Raw genomic sequence first — 19,319 nt, forward strand, 5'->3', positions numbered from 1 at the left:
TGTGTATCATATTTGATTCATCATACAGGAATCCAATAGGATTTTAGAATTGATGAATGTTTTCTTCATCTTATTAGATTAAGAAAATCTTATTGGGAATCGAACCCAATGTTCTAAAATCTTGTGTTCTTATAAGATTCTGATTATTTGATTAGTGTTGTGTACTTCCTCAATAAATTACTTATAATAATGACTTGATATTTATTTGATTAAAGATTTACGAATAGCGTTTTGTGTGTGTGTAATGTATGCGTACATAATGTATTATAGTATTTTCATAATTCGTGTAAGGTTTGAAAAAGAAACAACAGAGCTGATTAACAAATCGTGGATATTTATTGAAATAAAAATAATAAAAATGAAAAATAATAAAAACAGTTCATCTTTCACGTTACACAATAAAATTTGTCTTAGATTTGTTTGTTTCGCTATTTTGTCCCCATTCGTCGTCCTTACGTATAATTTTGTTAATTAATTTACCCATTACAGGTAAATTTCGTCATCACTAAAGGAATAATTGTGAAATTCTGTCGATTGGAAACAACAACAAGGAACAGAGATCTCACAACAAATATTATTTATTTTTTACATTTTATTTTAATGGAATATATTACTTTGACATTCTAATTATATTACAATGATACACATAAAACACAGGGGAAGGTAAGATTTACAATCAAACAGTTATTTTTAAATTTAAACAAAATTTATAAATTACTGTTTGAATTTAAACGGAGTTTATTCCGCTAGTACAAGGTCTTGTCCAGACGACATAAAGTTCAATTTCCCTCAAACATAGTTCGACGAACTCAATACATCGTCTGAAGGAGACCTAAATTATTTAAAACAGAACAGAATTAATTTAGGAGACTGATGGACGACAAAATGTGATATTATAATTTACTTATAATTATCTAATATAAATTCTATTATAATTTACATTAAGTACGTATACTGAAAGATTTCACGCTTGGACTAAATTTAGGTCCGAGTGAATTTTCCTCCACGAATCAAGAATCACATGAAAAACATTAATTTAAAACAAAACTGGAATTTATTTTCAGTCTTAAAAAATAACTAGCTCTTTTTCATAAGAAACAAAAGCATAGAAATGAGGATCGAACATCTCACAAGATATTATTTAGTTTTTAATTTAAACACTAATTAATATAAGAAGTACCTCATCATTACCATACCAATAACACCTACCTCTGTAGATTGATTCCAATTTTGCTTTCTACAATGCTTATTTATTTATCGATTACAGGAAACTCACCGTTTTTCCATTATTTTTTATAATTTGCGAATCATTGTTTATAAATATGAACATCGATAGGTAGGTACTCATTTACACACATACACTTAGAATAATATTTACACAAGTTCATTATCTAGGATAGGAAACATTTTGCTTATCATATATTACATAATATTCTAAAATTACGAAACAACTTACTCCGAACCACGAACTACATCGAACTATGAAGAGCCTAGTAATTACTGGAAAAATTATGTTTAATTGACACTATACAGCTTAAAACTAAATCATGTTAAATCAACATAGCTAACTTTGGCATTGGTTTCCACAATTCTTTCTATAAATAAAAACATGTCAAAACAATATCGGAATAACGTCGAGATGCGTTACAGCCTCGGAAATAAAACAAAATCGTCAAATCAACATTAACAATGGAACATCAACTTTACACGAAAGATATGTTAATAATGCCCTTCGGTGCTATCGTTTGGGCGTATATTGCCGTCAAATTATCGCCAACTAATTCATTCTTAAGACTAGATGTTGAACAAAGTTTGACCTGAATTGTAATCGAATGGAGGTAAGTTAGGTCTTAGAATATCTGACTGGGCGGCGCGGGCGGTGGCAGTGGCAGGCCACCCCACGGGTAGAGTCACGACGCCTCGTCACGGCAAGCGTTTGAGTCATCGGATAATGCTAATGGAGCACCATTAGTTTGATTCACAACACACTTCCGCATGTGCTTCTCGAGAGTCGAGGGCACGGAGAAGGGCATCTCGCAGAACCGGCATCGGTACACGTCTTTGCCTAGCCGCCCGTGTGTTTTCATGTGGCGAGTCAGCTTCGAGCTCTGAGCGCATGCATAGGAACATAACTCGCATTTGTACGGTTTTTCGCCAGTATGTGATCGCCGGTGGACGGTCAAGTTTGAGCAGTTCTTGAATACTTTTCCACAGAATTCGCAGGTATCGTTTCTGCGACTATCTTTTGACTTCAACAGCGGATTTTGAAGCAAACCGTTGCCACTGTTTTTCAACCCGTCAAAAATGTTTTCAGGTGGCCGTTGGGCATGGAGAGTGGGAAGCCACCAACCCTCACCCCGTTCCATATCTAATTTCATTCGCTTGGAAGCTTCAAACGGGTTCTCAAAAGGGTTAAACAAAGGATGTGGCTGGGGAGGCATCTTTGCAAACTCTTCCTTCAAACGCAAGGCTGCTGTAGGAGGCATGCCATTGGGTTTGTCACCGGGAGGACCGTTGTTGTTATCTCTGTCCTTTGCCAATTGCCACTTTAGTGAGTTTCCCGATTCTTGAAGAGCTTGTTTGAAAGCTTCACTGTATTGAGCGATATTCGAAAGACCGAATTTGTCCATAAGCTCACCAACTACAGAAGCCGTAGGTGGGTGAGCGGGCAAAGCAGGAGTTTGCTTTCGTGTCGGCGCTGAGGGAGCGCTGCTATTCGACACTGTCAAATCTTCAGCCTCTTCTACATCATCGCCATCTTCATTATCTTCCTCTTCCTCACCGTCAAGTTCCTCATCCTCCAACTCATCTTCGGAGTCATCTTCGGCAGTGTCACCGCCTGATTCACCCTCCTCAGATTTCACATCGGCTCTTCGGTGTACTTTCATGTGCTTTTTTAATTTTGAGGCTTTTTCGAAAGCCTCATCGCACTCCGAACATTTAAAGGGTCGCTCACCTGTATGTGACCGACGATGTACCATCAAGTTGTTCTCAAATCTGAATTTCTTACCGCAGAACTCACAGCTGTGGACTGCTTCATCGCTATTGCGTTTTGGGGGTGTCGATGAAGGTCGCTCTGGAGGCGGTGCGTCTGCCGCCATTGGCTCTATGCGCCGCTCAGGTGAAGTCGAACTGTGCGGCCGCGTCGCCTCGCGGGGCGTATCCACCGTTCCGGGTCCGGCGCCCGCCGGTGGAGTCTGGCCGACTCGGGAGGGCGACGGGGAAGCGAACGGCGGCGAATGCTTCCTGGGGCTAGGAGAGCTCGAATTGCCTGTGGCCGCCCCTGGACTGGTCGTACCGGCCAGTTGCCGCAAGCGCTGCGAGTAAAAATCCAGCTGGGGTTCAAGTGAGAGGGGTTGTGAGACTGGTGGAACTCTATCTCGACCGGACACTGAAGTGGGTATTACAGGTGGTCGGTCAGCTGGCGAGGGGAATGGTTGGTGGGGTGGCAGCGAGTTGGCTGCCACAGCCGCTGCAGCAGCGGCCAGGTTGAGACCATGGTGGCGAAATTGCTCGGACACAAGTTGTTCCATGCGAAATCTATGGTCGTGGTGGCTGGGTCGCGCGAACAGAGGCGCGGGTGGGACAGATGGGTGAGCTAGAGGTGGGAGACTGCCAGGTAGAGGCATTCGGAGGAGTCCACCGACTCCAAATGGGGAATGCATATCTGGTGGTGGAAGAAGCGGATGGTGCCGCAATGTTGGTGGTGGTAACGGGGCTCCCGTTGAGGAGCACGAGCTGGTTGAAGATGTGCTCGATGAGGAGTGGTTCTGCTTGGGCTGCTGCGGCAGCGCTTCTACGTATATCTTGACGCCGTGCACGTGCTGCACGTGCTGGAGGAGTCTCCACGCGGAGTGCACTTTCGCTTTGCACGTGGAACACACGTAGTTGCTCGGTTCTGCGGAAAAAAAACTGGGTTAGAATGTGTAATGGTGATCGGTTTCGAATGGGAGATTTACAGCAATATTAACAGTGGCAAAGTGTCTAGTAATAGCTCTCACATATCGTAGTGTTGGGCCTAGGGTGTGGGCGCGGGTCGCATGCTAAGTAGGCAGAGGTCCGAGGGTAGGGTGAGTGATCGCCGCTGCGTGTCTCGCGTGATTCATGCACCTCTAAAATCTTATGAAATATACGCGGAGCGGGATCACGTACGCACGCGCGGGTTAAGACTGTTGATATTGAAATCTATGTAACGTTATACTGGCGTTGAGAGAAAAGTATTTCTTTTACTTTCAGAGACCGTTAGGTTTTTATCAGCTGTGACAATCTTTTATCTGCGTGACGTTTTTATGAGTTACATCCGTACATGACGTAAAATTATGCCTTGATATTAGGATTTATTGTAAATCGCTAACGATCTTAATTCGTTGCGTCGCGTCGTCACGTAAATTATTTATTGTTTTGGCAAAACAACAACGCTGTGCAATCTGTACCTTGGGTAATTTTACTAAAATTGATGCTTAAATTGTATTTTATTTATTTATTGTCTTTCTTAATTTAAAATTGTATTTTTTAACTTGACATAGCATATATTTACGTCTTATAAGACGTCTAAACAACCAAACAGGATGCCTAGTAGCACTATTCATAATCCGTATGAGAGATGAGGTCACGTGGTCAGCTGCGCCCGCGCCCCTCGCGTTTGATTGCTCATTGTGATGCGCGACGCATTTTATTGTGGAGACAATCGCGGTCTTGATCTAGGGATGGGCGTAGACATCTTAAGAAATCACTCAAAACTGTTGATCGTAACAAAATTTAAAACATTAAATTATATTTTGGAAAAAGTGGCGGTCTTGGATCACTAGATCCACTACCACTAGGTAGGCATAGACTCATCATCTTGAAATACACAATCTCTTAAAAACTGTAAATTTTAAGAACAAAGCGGAAAAAATTATAATAATTTTATTGCGGTCTTGATCTACGGATGGACATAGACATACATATTCTCTTAAAAAGTGTTACATTGCCTCAAAATTTTACGAATAGGTAGATGAATTTTCTTGTGGAGACGATTGTGGTATGCGCATAGGTATCTTTAGAAATACCTACCTAACCTATTAAAAACTTACTTGAAAAAAAAAACAAAAAATGCAAATGTCTAGTGCGCGTTTTGGTTGGTTAAACACTAAGTTAGGTACATTACTGTAAATTTTTTACGTAATGACGCAAGACGGCTATCCAAAAATAACGTAGATAAGTAGATTGCAAAAAAAAACGAACGAACGAATTGTTGATCATCATAAGGCTATTTTGTCTCTACTGTAGGAGTCTTTAATTTAGCTGACGCAGATAGATGATTTGGCCAACACTGCCCACAATGGCCAGATATTACGATAAAATCATAATTTCACTAATAGATCTGCTAACGCCTACATCGCTCACAGCTCACAGATTAGCATAACTCCCACGCGTTTTAAAATTGGAAAACTATCGATATTTATCGGGCCGGCACATCACTAGAGGTGGGCGCGCCGATAAGCGATCGCGACTGTTAGGCCTCAGCCTCGAACTTAGCGGGCAGCGGGGCGGGAGCGGCGGCGGCGCGGCAGCGGCAGGATCTTATGCGTGAAATCAAATAGACCGGTTCTCGAAAACAGCGGCGCGGCAGCGGCGCCGGAGCGGGCAACGAGCGGGCAGCGGCGAGGGAGCGGGTAACGAGCGGGCAGCGCACTCCTTCTTTTGCCCACAATAAATCGAGCGTTAGGAATAAATTTGAATCGAAATAAAATTGTCGCCGTTGTTCAGACATTTCGTTTGCGAATAAAAACAAATATCTCGACAACACAACCCCGAACACAACACTTCGCCGCTAAAGCGCCGCGCGAGCTGGCCCGCTTGTTTCGAGAACGGGTCTGCGTTGCCCGCCCCGCTCCCGCGCCGCCGCCGCCGCCGCCCCGCTGCCCGCTAATTTCGAGGCTGAGGCCTTAAGGCGATTATTGAATTGTAACGGTCAGATTGTGGCCGACCGGAAAGAAGACACAATACAGGCTGCTCCTTGAATTATCTTAAGAAAGGTAATTTTTCAAAGAAAATGTATTACGGTTCTATCGATATTACGAAACGTTAACACACTTCTGATGCCGTCAAAAAGCGCTAACAATATTTTTTCTAATAAAAACTAAAAAAGTAATTTCGACGCAAAGATATTTTAATGGTTAGTCAGGCTGAGTTGCACCACCTAACTTTGACAGTAAATTTAACGATAACCGATGCTATTTGTATGGATTTTGACATATTTTTGACGTTTGTCAAAGTTAAAATAAGATGGTGCAAAGTATATTAAAATTATGTAACCTGAAATAAAGATTTTCCTAAATCCGTTTTAATTCGACACGCAGGTATTTTTAAATACTGAAGTATCACTTTGTCCATGATCTTGTATCAAATAAATAGAGAACATAAATTACAATCAATGACTTTTAGAATCAGCCTGTGAATGTAGTCTTCAAGATATCAATATTGTGACCTTTTTGTCCAGAGCATTGTTCATTGTGTTACGTTTTGGTCATCATAACTTGTACGGACAGCAAAAAATTATATCATAGTAAAATACTGAAAGTTATTGACTCTGAAGCTAACTAGATTCTTAAGCATTTTGAAAAATGTAATGAGTGTTAAAATTAGAAACCTTTTTAACAATAAATTCCACAAAAATAAAAAAAACAAGTCTTTTTAAAAATTTCAACAATAAGGCTGTGTTGCACCGTCTTAAGCTTTAACTTAAACAATTAATGTCAAAAGTCTGTCAAATTCCATACACCAGTTATGGTTATAATTACGGTTAAAGTAAGGTGGTGCAACTGAGTCTTAATGTAATTTTTATCAGTCAAATTGCAGTTGGTATTATTTGCCACAGATCATCAACATATTCAGGTATTACCCAATTTATGACTGTTTTTGTAACTTTTTGACTGAACAACTTTTTTCTAACGGTACCCATTAGTAAGTAGGGTCAACAAAAGCCTCGGTAGCGGGACTATAATCGATTGATAAGGGATTAGAGCGATTACACGCGAGTCATTCGATAGTTAGATAAGATCGTACGTGTGTGGCCGGACTTAAGTTGACATGTTTTTTTCGTGTGCACGTAAAGTGTTTGGGATGTTTTTGATTTTGTTTGATAGGAGAGTTCTTGATAAGCTTTCAAAATATTGAGAGCTTTTATACGGTAAGTGAGCTAAATGTAATGAAGCGCCGAGGGAAGTCAATTTACTAAAATTCTACATAATGATTAGGTACCTACTATTGGCGGACATAATACCTTATAGCATTTTCCACTCCATAGTTAGGGCATGGGGTACTAGGTAAATAGTAAAAATTGTAGTAAAGGTAAAGAAAAACACGGAAAACTATCTATATATATAAAAGAAAGTCGTGTTAGTTACTCCATTTATAACTCAAGAACGGCTGAACCGATTTAGCTGAAAATTGTCAGGGAGGTAGTTTAGAGCCAGGAGAAGGACATAGGATACTTTTTATCCCGTTCGAAATTAAAAAAAAAGTCTGCTTATTTATTGCCATTAAGGCGGAACAAAGTTCGCCGGGTCAGCTAGTTATTTATAAAAACAAGAATCTTAGGTAGGTAAAATATAAATAAGATCGTCGAAATTATTCGTTGCTTACAGCAAATTTTAGAAATACTTTGTTTTACTACTAATTATATTGTTGTAAGTAGTCTAAGGATGTTTGGACTAAATAAAAATATTTTTCTTTCTTTCTTTCTTTCTAATATTCATGTGAGCGTGCAATTTCCCAAACGTAAAAACTCCACTATCTAACTTTGCACAAAACAAAACGTTTAATAAGCGTTTCGATTTCAAAAGGCAATCGCTGATTTACCGGGCATTGTGCGGGACAGGACCCAGTGGGGGTGAAATTTTTAAACACCACCCGTCTGGACCCCAACCCCCCTTTTTGGGGGTGGATCCGGTATTTGCGGACAGCGGGCGGTCTGGACGATTTTGTTGCGTGTAGTTTCCGTTCCATGTGTGTGTTCTAGGTTTTATTTGAGCTTGAAATATAGGTAAGGTTTTTAAAAAAGTTTTCAGTAACAAACATAAAGGTATTATTTTTAAGTTTTCAGTAAGTAACAAAGTATTGGCCAGTGTCGAAATGGATTTAAAACTTTTGAGGTTTAAATAAAGTAATGAAATGTGTAATTTGTTGTGGGTTTATTTCTCTTTAAATTGCGCTATTCATTTTATAATTTTTATGTAACCAGTTTCAAATGTCAGCAAGTTTACAAAGTTAAAAGTTGCACTGAAGGCTGTCCTTGAGTCTTAAAATAGATAAGCAGAGAAATGAATCAACTGATTTGCTTGCTAATTTCGTATTATTATACATATTAGAACAAAAGCATCAGAAATCTTAAAATAAGTACAGCATTGTAATTTAATAAGCTTTAGTAGGTAACTTTGTATTAAAGCTAATCCGTATCGCTTTAAATAAAATTTAAAATGTAGCAATCAAAGAAAAAGGCAGTATAAAATGCAAAACTGCGTCTGAAGCGCAGAACTGCCTGGACCGGAAGCCGCCGGCGCTGCTTCCGTCGGCAACCGTTGTTAGCACCCCAGCGCCTCTCGCGGACGCGCGCGGAACTACATACAGCACTTCCAAAGTGACTTTTTGCACTTACAGAGTTTCTGTCTGTGGCGTCTTCGGATAAAAGTTGAATGTAAACAATATTTGTTACAAGTTACCTACATATTTTGTACTAGCTTTCCGCCCGCGGCTTCGCCCGCGTGGAATTTTGTCTGTCACAGAAAAACTTTATCGCGCGCGTCCCTGTTTCAAAAACCGGGATAAAAACTATCCTATGTTCTTTCCCGGGACTCAAACTATCTCTATGCCAAATTTCATCAAAATCGGTTGCGAGGTTTAAGCGGGAAAGCGTAACAGACAGACAGACAGACAGACAGACAGACAGACAGACAGACAGACAGAGTTACTTTCGCATTTATAATATTAAAGTTGGGATTTGAAACTTTACTATAAGCTACCACGTGATTGATAGTTTTTCTTTAGGGCAGCTTTAATTTACCTACTCAATTATATAACTTTTCATTAATATCACAGGGCCTTATTACAAAAAAGTTGAACCGGGGAACATTTCCATACTAAATGTCAATTTAAACTAGAGTTCAAATAGAGTCTAACTTTTTGTACTATGGGAGACTTTGTTCAAAGTAACGTCAACGTGATTCATATCTAATTCAGCATCAGGATCTTTTGTTTTTCAGTGGCAAATGTAATTTTATCAGTTGACAATGACTAAGTAATTGGCCAGCACACTTTAATCACCTTCTCAGAAAAAAAGCCATGCGGCGTTCTATTTTCGAATCTGCAAAATTTGAAATAAGAATGGCGGGTGGCGCGCTCCGGCGAGACTCGCCATCGACTTGTTATGCGGCGGATGTCCGTCGCGCCGCTGCGCTGAATGACCGCCTTCCCCTTCCGCCCCCTCACCCCCGGAGTTATAACCCGAACGGTGCAAATTGTGACCCATAACTGAGGACATGTTGGCAGAGAAATAAAATTTCGAAAATGGAACGCGGTGTTTGTTACTGGCCAGGCATATCGGTCATAAACGCAAAATGAGGATCGTGACGATAAATGTTTTACTTTTTATTTGCCTGTCTTTATTAGGGGCCATTACAGAATTGGGACACCCGTTTGAACTTTAACAGTTAGCGGGTATCTTGACTAATATGTTGGGTATTGTTTTTAGTTTTGACGTAGAACATAGAGTTTATCTAAATACGTAGACAACATATTTATTAATAAATTGTTTTGCATTTCACAGCTATCACTACGGTACAGCTGTTTTGCTACGAGATTGTTTACATATAATCATGTTTGATACAAACAATAAGAGACACGGAGCTAGCTATTTTTAGTATTTCTCTCTAATATACCTATGTTGGTAGAGTTGCTAACCTTATTAGTAAATTTTCCAAAACACTTTTTCAAATGAAAAAAGAAATGAAAATGACTCATCGCGTCAATGTTGTCTGGGTCAAAGACAATTTAAACATTAATCGATAAGCATTTTCCGAAATGACCGATTTGACCGACTCTGTTGAAACAGCTAACATGTGTTTTGTGTTTAACGTCATACGACAAAAAGTGACCTGTAGTTCAAAACACCTACTAATTAATATTAAAATTCTTGTAGCCTCCGACTGAGCAAAAACTAGAATGACCCTTAGCCAGTGTTATGCAAACGATTGTTTCAATGTCAGCTCAGAACATTGAGGTTTTAAAGAATTATTTATTTTGTTACCTACGTGTCGCTCGAGACGGTTCGAATTCTCATTTTAAGTTTTTATAGCAATTTAAATGTAAAATTGAGAGTTTTGCTGATAAATTGAACCATACGTTGGTTCTAATACACGTACTCGTAGTAGATAGAGTGCTCAATTGATAAGTTAGAAAAGTTTTTAAAACTAAATACGAAACTATTAGAAAAAGTTTTCAATATCCTCCAAATAAAAAATAATGACTTATCTTAAAACAATCTGATTCTTGTCTCAAAATAAAAATCAAGTACACGCGGCGAGCAAGACACTGGCCATTAACAACTTTGCAAGTTGAGTGACAAATTGCGCGCCAATAAAAATAAAAATGGCGGCAGGCACGCCCTCTGTTTCAGTAAACTATCGAGTTTCACAAATTGTTTCAAACGCGCCCAGGATCACCGCGGCTAATGTGAGGGCGTAATATTGACGGTTTGGTTAACAAATCACGTTCCCTCCATTATTGGCTGTTTTAGTAATATTAGTAATAAATATCCGCGGCGAAATGATTTTGTACGACTAAAAAACGCGGTCTAAATCGTTGCTGTCACTCGCTGCCGACTTGAATTGATAAAATTATTGTAACTTCATTGCTCACAGCAAATACACTCTACTATAGAAATTGTTCCAAGAACCAATAGCAATACTGTTGTAGTATTTATGTCGGGATACCTCAACTACACTTAGCTATGAAAAAGCATCGAAATCTATCCTAGCAGTTTTAAAAAAAAAACATACTCTGGAATACTTATTATAACCAAAAAAAAACGATAATAAAATTCTTGTTGAAGAAAGATAGCAACATACGGCATACCTCTGTATGACATTTTATGAAAATATATAGATTACGATTCCAAATTCAATCTAGCAATAAGCCACTACATCTAAACAGCACCGGACACGAAAATCAATTTTAAAGTGCCCACCCTCGCCCGTTTTATTGTTTTTCCACCATTTTTTGTAATATGCGGTAATGGCGGTCACACATGTGCCGACAACGGTTATTACGAGTTTAAAATAGCCACACGAGAAGAGGGTTATGCCACTGATAGAGGAGCCGAGACATTTTGTAGGGAAAGAAGGACAGTATGAAAAAGGGAAAGAAGAATTGGAGCTTGTAAATTCAAGGTTGTTATTGACGATTTAGGTTGTATTGACTTGACAAAAACAATCGACAAAAAGCCAAGTAAGTGGAAGATAAAATCTCATTAGATAATTTTGTAGGGTACACATTCAATGATGATGATAATAATAATGAAGTAAATTAAGATTGAAACTTTGACGTATTGAAGAGAAGTTTTTTTGATCCTCTTGAATGAAAATCCACATAGTAAGGTTGATATTGAAATATAACATTATTTAGTTTAAAGCTATTCTTAGTGACCTTCGTACCGTTATTAATATTGAAGGTAGATATTTGCCAGACTATAAATACACAATACGCATACCACTTATGTCATTGGACTCAATCCCTTTGATCAGTCGTAATACAAGTTTTAATTAGCAAATTCCACGAATGGACAACAAGCCCTATGTCCTATCAAAGCGATCTGCGAATTCCATAATAGATCTACCTACGATCCGAGAATTCCAGACTGGGGGATATTGTGACCTGTATTTTGGAATACAATGTTGGTAAAATGTTTTGCAATTCAAGTCCCTAAAGTTTTCTGAAACATTTTGAATGATTTCTACGACAGCAAAATTTTATTATATTACTTAGAATAGTCATACAAATCAATGCAAATCATCAATGCCACACATCCACTACATCTAAATTCAACCCCATTGTCCGAAAGTAGACAGCCACTCCAAAAAGCGGTTCGCCAGGCCATCTATCAGAATAAATCTATGATATATTTACACACACTGAATGCATTATCACCATTCCTAAATCAGCTATCAACGGACTCTTTTCACTAAAAGGGTGAGGCTCACTATAGAAAAGGTTGACCCCTCATAAAGACTTATCACCTCATATACAAAATAAGGTTGTACTAATCCGTGACCCTCCATTCGATACTATATCTTGAGGCCACAAAGTTAGAGATCAAATTCAAGGAAAACCGCCCCCGCAGATGGGATCTCGTCAAAGTTAGAGGTAGTTTTTTCACAACAATCTTCTCTCGGACTTAACTTACGTTATCTTACGCGGACGTCACGAGGAATAGAACCCGCACGTATATAATAAAGACGATATTTCTAAAGAAATTTAAATTCGCCCGCAAAGGTCCCGAGATAGGATTAAAGATTGGGAGGCGAGATGGCGCTTTTGTGGCGACCCTTAAGAAAACATGTTCTGATATGGAAATATCTCGGACGGGAGTTAATCGAGAAATCATTTGCGAGGCGATCATTTATCATGGAAACGGTTTATGAATGCGTAATTAGATAGAAGCGGACAGATTTTAACTGAGTCGCAGCCATCGAAACTCTTTTATGTGGGTGTTTATTTTGCATGAGCGAGCAAGTAAAAAGCGTATCATTGTCCACAGATCTAACCGAACGCTTTGCGATGCGGTAGACCATGCGGATCCAAGTTTGAGAGGATAATTTTATCAACGAGGGGGAACGAATCGATAAACTGACCAGCCGCACGGTAGCCAGAATAAAAAAGGATTGAAATTCTTCAACCGAAAGGGAACAATTCGAACGAGTGTAATTCCTGACAAATATTTAACACTAACTATACAACACGGCAGCCCGACAATCCTTCATTAATTCGTAAATCAAACAAAGAGGCCAGACGCTGGACGCAATGTACACTTGATCCAATATTTGTTTTGATACAAATAAGTGACGGCCAACGGTTTGCCAGCGTTTTGTGATGGTAATGAACGAGGCACCACCTTTTAGACTCAGTATCCGTGTGCCGTACCAGCTTTTTGTTGAAATGTTAACGACGCACAAATAAACTGGGCATCTACAAATATGGAAATACCAGGCCATAAAATAGAAGGGACATCTTCGATATCTAAATATAAGTCTGTGTCAAAGCCACGCGATAGGCACGAGACCAAGACAACCCTCCCCACACATTTTAGACGAAACGTCACATCTAAAATTAAATCCCACTTATTTAAACCCGCCACTTAGCTACCTTCCCGTCGGTACAAAAACTAAAAATATCCACGAGCATTGTGTCACGCTTAAAGAAGTTCCATAGGTCACGGCGAACCCATGATCGTGTACCACGTGTCAGGAACACGCCAAACATTTTTTATCTTTGAAAAAATTATAAAAGGCCGCTCTAACAATGGGACTTCGGTAGCATCTTTGACAATTATAATATCATGGTCCGTAGGTAACTGAAAACCATTAGCACCAGGCGGACGTCATTGCGTATTGTGCTGTAAGCCAATTGTTGAAAGGTCGAAATTTCAATGATCATTTTAGTAAACATGAGTCGTTTCGGCGTAGCCGGGTTGATGGTTAACACAAGGGTCATCACAAAAGGCAGAAGACAACAATGCGCGCACGTCAATCGTGCGCTCATGCAAATAATTTTTTTCTTCCAAAACATCCCCTTTATCTGTTCGTAAAGCGATGGGGTTAATTAATATGTACAAAATAATACAATTAAAATTAAGATCCCTTTTTAACTTGGCACGAGGTCGCGACTTACTGTCACCATTAGAATTATAGTCTTGTTGTGACAATAAGCTTTGGTATGAATGCGGTTTTAAAACTTGAGTAGATTTATGGTTTGCGTTGCTTTGTTTCTGTTTATCAGTTTAATATAGGAGCATTGTGCGGGACCCTCTCTTTATTGAATATAGTCGGTTTGACAGCTCACTCGAAGGGTTAATATGAACGTTTAGGATAAACTCAATAAGCCGAACAACTGGTGTCGAAGCAAACCTGCAATTGACATTTCTATGATAGCGCAAGCCATTATGAAAGTACAATACGACGTAACTGTTACGGAATATTTCGTTCCCAATATTATTATTTCATTGCAATGTGAATGAAAAAATGTGAATGAGACATTGACCATTGAATAACTGCTCTTCTGTAACTATTAACACGATTTATGTCATTTGTAAGGCTCATGTATTGTCTTAATTTTTTACCCCTTTTTGATTAAGAGCAATACAGTAAACCGATTTCAACTTTGCAATTTACGTAATCGTCTTGACTTTCTTGGGGCTTACTTTGAGAATCAGAAGCCCTACTACGGCACAAATTTCCTTATTTTCAGTCAAACTTTTTAAATTACTCTGTGGTAATGTTTGGGTAGCAACGTCTGCTGGGTTATGTAGCTTTCAAGAATGCAACAACTCTAGCATCACCAGCACAAAGTAAAGCAAGTTGCCGCGGCCGATCAAATTTCTACCTCCACAAAGCAATGACAAAATGCGGGTTGAAAATCCAGTACGCCGCACAATTTTCGGGTTTAAGAAATCTTTTGTTGTGCAACGGTTTAATACAAAAGTGTCGAATGACGGCACATCTGCTCACAAAAGGGTTGGATAGATTATTTTTCGAACCACCCCCAAGATTGCTCGCTTATACAGATGTTCTGAATCTTCCTTTTTTATTTAATTCCGTTAGTGAACTGTGTAAAGATTAGCGCCCGTTCTTTAACTCTTTGTATTTTTAAGGAAACCCTGACGTGTTTTTTGTGTTTAATCTTAGAATCTTTATTGTAAAAGCAGTGTCTTAGCTCTTGTTCGTTCAGAGGACTTTGTGCAACCAAAACCGAAACATCCTGTTGGACATTCTGCCCAAAAATGACAGCTCTAAGCTCCATTCCAAATGGACGAACGATGACATCAGCAAAATCCGCGTCCAGCATTGTTACGCAACATCTTGCATGACGTGCGACAAAGGCAACAGAACGTGAAGATAAAATTGTCTCCGAAAATCCTTTGGCAGCGTCAATTGCAAGAATCATTAATAAACTACTAAATACCGACCGTGAAAAGGCAATGACGCCGAACTCCCGAATGAAAGGAATGGCCGCACGTGTCTTGCCCGTTTGGACACGACTTGTTAGTAAATCTAAGAAATTAAGCCCAAAATATTTTTTGTTCCGATTAATCTGAGTAACGTTTTCTTAGGACCGTTTTATCTATCCCCGAAAAGAGTGATCAAATTGTGAGATATCCTAACCGAATAGCGTACGCAACAGCTGTTATGCAAGTGATTCATACGCGTTATCAGCAAGATAAACACCAAATACAATCAAAGGCTACCAAGTGATTAATTTACAACGTCTACTACGTACATGTGAGAGCATATTTTTAACAATATTGCCGTGATAAAAGGGATTTGTGTCAATTTTAGTATTTGATGAAATTAAATTGGACTTACCACTATGCATTGTGTTGGATTCCGCATCAGCTACTTCTGTCCTAGATTTTTTCTGGTCTTCAGGAGAGCTGGACGTGTCCATGTGTTCCTGCTTGATTTTAGGCTTGATGTCTACATCGGGGGAGCTCGAAGGCATCGGCGACGTCGATGCTCTTCTTTTGGGCGTTGACGTCTCATTGTCAGCGTCTGGTTAGAACAAACCAAAAGAAACCCCTTTAGATCGCAAAATAGATACTTTCCTGAGGACTGATAATTGTATTTATTCATACTTATTTGTTCTGATTAAATCCTACTTCCTACTAATATTATAAATGCGAAAGTTTGTGTGGATGTCAGGATGTCTGGATGTCTGGATGTTTGTTACTCTTTCACGCAAAAACTACTGAACGGATTTTGATGAAACTTTACAGTATTATTGTTTATAACCCAGAATAACATATAGGCTATAATTTATGACGATCTGTGACAAACTAAATTTCACGCGGGTGAAGCCGCGGGCAAAAGCTAGTAGGAACATAACAATGATAACAATGATTTGGATCTAGTTAGAGTCAGATAAATCAACAAGAATCGGCAATAAATAACTCAATCGGTAGTGTCAAAGCATCGTCAAAAGATATAAACAGTTTCGGATCGAGACAGAAACCATTATCTAATCGTTTACGTAACGTCAAGGTGAGTTCAGAATATTCATTTCCTAACAAAAGTAGGCACCTGATAACTCTATTACGTGGTTGATACAGACTTATTCTTAAAATACATTTTTATTTGTCTAGAAACAGTATCAGTAAACATTTTCTTTCGACGGTTGTGGTTGTTATCTTATTAAACGTTATCATGGGATTTTGTGCTTTGAGGAAGCAAGTGTCAAAGATAGCAGTTCTTTTTTCGGTTGGATTGTTTGATCTCAAGATCAAATTAGATCTAGCGCAAAAGTTGAAATAACATTGATACTGCCTTTAATATCGGCACCAAATCAAATCAAAATATTGAGTAGATAGCTCTATGTTAGGCCTTTAAATGGCGTAAAAATGTGTCTCCTTATAATTTATTAATTATAGCAACATGATGTTTACATAAATCCTCTAGGCTAATTTGCACCACCTTACTTTAATCGTAACTATTCTATAACCATAACCAGTATTTATTTTGTATAGCGTTGACTGACTATATTATGACTTGTTATAACAAGTCATAAACTAATAAACTATAAATAGTTTATTTAAGATGGTGCAACCCAGCCTTAATAATGTGTATATTTCAAACTTACCATCTAATAACCTCTTCGGCGTACTCGAAGCTCCTCCATCTTCCAGAAGGTCAGGGGGTGCTATCGAAGGGCTTGCCAGGGGAGGGGTGTGCACCCTACTGCTGGGAGGTCTCCGAGCAGTCAGGAGTGACGGCCTCCGCCCCGTTGAACTGCCAGTGGAAACCTGGCCAGGTCGGGAGCCGTCTTCTGGGTCGGAGTTCGGACCTGGTAAATGAATTTTAGTATAAGCAGGTGAATATCGATTACTCGTGATATTGACTTGTATGGACGATGGAACATAAAAATAAACTCTGTTATTGCTATTTTTCAACCAAACTGTGTTCTGGATAGTAATTAAGTTAGAATTTTATCCTTGGACTTTGATGGCTTTTTTAGAAAGAACAATTTATTCAAAAAAATGAAATATTAGCTCCAAACTTCACATAAACAAATCATTAACAAGAGATTTCAGGATTTTCTCACATATTTTAACCAAGTTTTAAGCTACTGCCTTTTTCGAAACGTTTACTAACCTGCACTATAACAATGGTACGAGGTGAGGTCCTTATCGCAAGCGGAGATCTTGTGCTGGATGAAGCGGACGATGTCCGCTAGCGCGAAGGCTCTCCTGCAAGCTCCGCAGGTCAGGGTGTCTGCTGGCACCCCAGGAGTGGGGGACCCGCCACCCTCTGCCGCGCTGTCCGCATCCGCTGGAGGAAAAAAGGGATTATAAAAACATAGCTTGCATCTGGAAGTATGGGATGATCATCAACGTACCATACTGATAAATTAATAAATGTAGACTCTATTAAGTTGAAGCCGAAATGAACATTGATTTAAAATGACATTTCCATACTAAATATCAAAAACTAGAGTTCAACTAAGGTTTAAATTTTTCTATTATGGGGTAAAGTCGCGTCGGATCTCAAACTAGATTTAAAAAATGGAATTGCCTAAGGTGGGAAACGAACCCTTCGCCCCGCAATCTCTAGTTACTTAGATAATGGAACACAAATGTCGCTGTTCTGGTTCGATTTTTTCAAGTTATTTAAAATTTAGTACCTATATCGAGTCGTAGGAACCCTTTCTGATTCAGTATCGCTAGTTGTTATTCTTCAATGGCATTTTATATTTCTTAGTTTTGTCTTTCTAGCACGAAAACTAGGTTTTCGTTTTCAGTTTCCACTTTGCTTTCATAAATCTTACGATGATTCTAATCACAATATCAAATTACGGTCATTATATTCTGTGACCGATGTAAAGATGAATGTCCATGAATCATGAATATTACTAAATAATATGATAATTACCATCATGCAATTCAAAACTATAATAGCTGTCGTGACTTGTATAATAAAGATATTGAAAAAATGTTTGGCAACATTCGACCAGGACATATGGGGAATGACAGTTTCTCGGCCCTTTGAGCGTTAAATTGCATTTAATTATGGTTTGCATTCACGGTCTTCAAAAATAAGGTGTCAGTTGCGGTGTTGACCACTTATCTTTAAGTGGCAGTAAAAATCCCTTGAGAAATGACCTCTATGTTATTGAAATAAGAATCAAGGAACTGTCCGTGGCACTGTTTACAAAGAAGTAATAACCGCACTTTGAGGTGTCTTTTTGGAAGGGTTATTTAAAGACAAGCGTCAATCGTTTTCGACGTGATCTGTTTTGGAACAGATGTCTTCAATTTGGTAATTACATCTTGTAGGCTATTGAAATATTTATTGTTGGAACGGACAATGAAATAAGTAAGGAGAAAATTTTAAATTCATAACTTTTTTGAAAGATTTTACCCAAGTTTTAACCTACGAAAGCTGCATTGTGTTACTGTAGGTACTTTTTAAACTAAAATGTTGTGTGATTTACTTTTGGTAGGTATATTGTAAGAGTCGCATGTAAAAAAATATACATGTACCTTTGCTTCGTTCATACGTGTATGTAAATATAGAAACCGGTCGTACCTCTCACCTCAAAATTATAAAGGCATTTTTCCCATTCAAGTTCTACAATTGGGCGGCACATCAAAGCATTAAGAGCTAATTTCATGTAAGAGCTACGGAATCTTGAGCCGTTATTATTGGGGTTCCTTTGTAAGAAGTAGGCACGGCCAAACAGGGGTGGTTTGAAACTTGAGCACTAAATTAATATAAGGTAAAAACCTTGATTCGGCGGGTCTGTTTACTCGCGCGTTTGTATAGAGGGTTTGTTATGTAAATTTGAGTTTTTTTTAAGGAGATATGGCTCGTGGCAAATGGTATTGTTTTTTTGAATGCTTCCTATTAGGAAGCGTTTCCGTTTAGGTGTTGGTTTGTGTCAACGTTTTGATAGGAAGTCATTTTTTGCAGGTTTTGAATTATTGTTTTAGGTTTATTGCTCTCGTAGACTCCAATGATTTGGCAGTTATAGAGTTATTTATCAGGAAAATAATATTTCGATTTTTACCATTT

General features: G+C 38.7%; 1 protein-coding gene across 2 annotated transcripts in view; it reads right to left on the minus strand.

Moving 5' to 3' along the window:
• Positions 1-313: 313 nt before the first annotated feature.
• Cph (BCL11 transcription factor chronophage) overlaps positions 314-19,319 on the minus strand; it is a 38,273-nt gene continuing 19,267 nt past the window's right edge. For both annotated transcript variants that reach the window (XM_028305712.1, XM_028305711.1), the window contains exons 2-5: positions 17,400-17,576; positions 16,888-17,091; positions 15,618-15,803; positions 314-3,898 (exon numbers count right to left, since the gene is read on the minus strand). In XM_028305712.1, the coding sequence (XP_028161513.1) occupies positions 1,911-3,898; positions 15,618-15,803; positions 16,888-17,091; positions 17,400-17,576 (2,555 nt within the window). In that variant the 3' untranslated portion in view covers positions 314-1,910. The remainder of the gene's footprint in view (positions 3,899-15,617; positions 15,804-16,887; positions 17,092-17,399; positions 17,577-19,319) is intronic.

This window comes from Ostrinia furnacalis, unplaced genomic scaffold, assembly GCF_004193835.3.
Source record: "Ostrinia furnacalis isolate ACB-3 unplaced genomic scaffold, ASM419383v2 OfSCF1780, whole genome shotgun sequence".
NCBI classification, from domain to species: Eukaryota; Metazoa; Arthropoda; class Insecta; order Lepidoptera; family Crambidae; genus Ostrinia; species Ostrinia furnacalis.